The sequence below is a fragment of the Arachis ipaensis genome, chromosome B02, assembly GCF_000816755.2.
Source record: "Arachis ipaensis cultivar K30076 chromosome B02, Araip1.1, whole genome shotgun sequence".
NCBI classification, from domain to species: domain Eukaryota; kingdom Viridiplantae; phylum Streptophyta; class Magnoliopsida; order Fabales; family Fabaceae; genus Arachis; species Arachis ipaensis.
Genome location: NC_029786.2, coordinates 90,990,427 through 90,992,293, shown reverse-complemented (window position 1 = coordinate 90,992,293; position 1,867 = coordinate 90,990,427). Strand labels below are relative to the sequence as shown.

At 34.9% G+C, this 1,867-nt stretch overlaps 1 protein-coding gene across 5 annotated transcripts in view; it reads right to left on the bottom strand.

The window, feature by feature from the left end:
* Positions 373-1,867, bottom strand: part of LOC107625704 — a 19,252-nt gene continuing 17,757 nt past the window's right edge. For 2 of the 5 annotated variants that reach the window (XM_021116164.1, XM_016328398.2), the window contains exons 9-10: positions 1,734-1,832; positions 373-1,631 (exon numbers count right to left, since the gene is read on the bottom strand). In XM_021116164.1, the coding sequence (XP_020971823.1) occupies positions 846-1,631; positions 1,734-1,832 (885 nt within the window). In that variant the 3' untranslated portion in view covers positions 373-845. Of the gene's footprint in view, positions 1,632-1,720; positions 1,855-1,867 lie in introns of all 5 variants that reach the window. The other 3 variants (XR_002357777.1, XM_021116165.1, XR_002357778.1) reach the window with 3 other exon arrangements.

Here is a 1,867-nt window from a genome sequence, read left to right as displayed (position 1 = left end):
GCGGGTCTCATTCTAGTGAATATAGATTCACATTTATTGGATTGAATTCTTGCCAAAAACAAAAAATACTGAAATTTTTTAATTTTGACACCAAAATATTATTATAAAAACATATAAATCTCTTTTTTAATGCTGCATTTTTTGCTTCTTATTCTTCTTTCTTTTTCTTTATTTCTGCTCTTGTTTTTTTTAAAAGCATTGCTTCTCAATTAGACTTGAATGCACATTTATTGGATTGAAATCTTACATATGCAAAAATTTGAAAGAGAATGAAGGAGAAAAAAAAACATTGTAATTTGCGTATAAGAAAAAAACGACAATGATGACGATAATGATGATGATGATGGAGGAGGAGGAGAAGGAAAAGGAAGATTGGAGAATAAATTCAAATGAAAAAGAAAATTGGAGAAAAAGGAGGAGGTGGTGGTGGTGGTGACGACGATGAGAATGACGATGACGAAAGAGAAAAATGAAGAAAAAGGAGGAGAATAAGAAGAGGTAGTCAGTAGCGATGATGATAACGACGACGACGATGATGTTGATGGAGGGGGAGAAAAAGGAAGGAAGAGAATAAATTCAAATGAGAAAGGAAGGAGGAAGAAGAGGAGGAGGCAATGACAACGACAATGATAACAAAAGAAAAAGATGGGAAAAAATGAGGAGAATAAGAAGAGGCAGTAGCAGCAGCGATGTAAGAGAAGAAGAAGAAGAAGAAAAAGAAGTACGAAGAAGAAGCAGCAGCGCTTGAACGAGAAACACATTATAACAAACTGGTTGGACTTGGTTAGATAAATGACTTGGATGTAGAGCTTTTCTGAGGGAATAATTACAAAATGAAGAATATTCTAATGTTTATTTTTGCCAAGAGCTCGCTTCAATTCACTTAGCTTCCTCTCATAATTATGTTTTGAAGATTCAGCATTTTTGAAGGAAGACTCTGAAGCCTTAAGAGTGCTCACAACCTCTTCAGTTTCTTTCACCCAAGTGACAGCTTTCCTATTGATGTTCATAGTTTCAACCTCACAAAGTTTCACAGTGGATTTTAATTTGTCTCTCTTGTCATATAAGGCTTTAAGTTTCACCTCCAACTCATTGATCTCTTTTGACATCTCATTGATCCTCACTTTCCCTTTAGAAATTGAAGACGAAAAATGAGCCTGCTTTGCCTTAGCTATTTCCAGCTCCTCCTCAAGTCTATTCTTAGTGTCAATTAACCTTTGATGATTGTCCAAGACTTCTTGAATAGGTGGAAAGTTACCAAGAAAACCTTCATAAAATTCCTTAATCTCCTTGACCAACTTCTGAATATTTGTAGGGACTTGTGACTTCATTTGAACCAGATGAGCTAAGTAGTCAAGAAGCTGTTTTCTAATGTCATTATCTGCTACCAAAGCTTCTAGTTCATTATCCAAAAGTAGTTGTACTTTTTGAATGACTGCAATCAATGGAAGACTTTGAAGTTCAGAAACAGAAGTAGCAGAAGTGACCTTATTCGCGGACAAGACATAGCTCTCTGACAAGATTTGTTCTAGTTCTGCAAGCAAATCATTGTCTTCTTGAGTGGTGATTAGTGATGTAGGATCAGCAATCAATGCAAGTTCATCATCTTTAGGATTTGAAGCAAAAAGAGTCTGCACAAGGTAAATTGTTAGAATATGGTAATCAAAATAGATGTGTCATACATTTATATGGATTTAAATTGCAATTTGAAAGATTTTACAAAAATGGTTTGCCTGAAGCAGTTCATCTTGATTTTGAGTATTGCTATCATACTCTGAATTGTCTGACATCTCTTGAGAGTTAGACAATGAAGCAATTGCAGGTGGATATGTCTACAAGAAGTAAAAGGAAACCCTTTAGATTGATC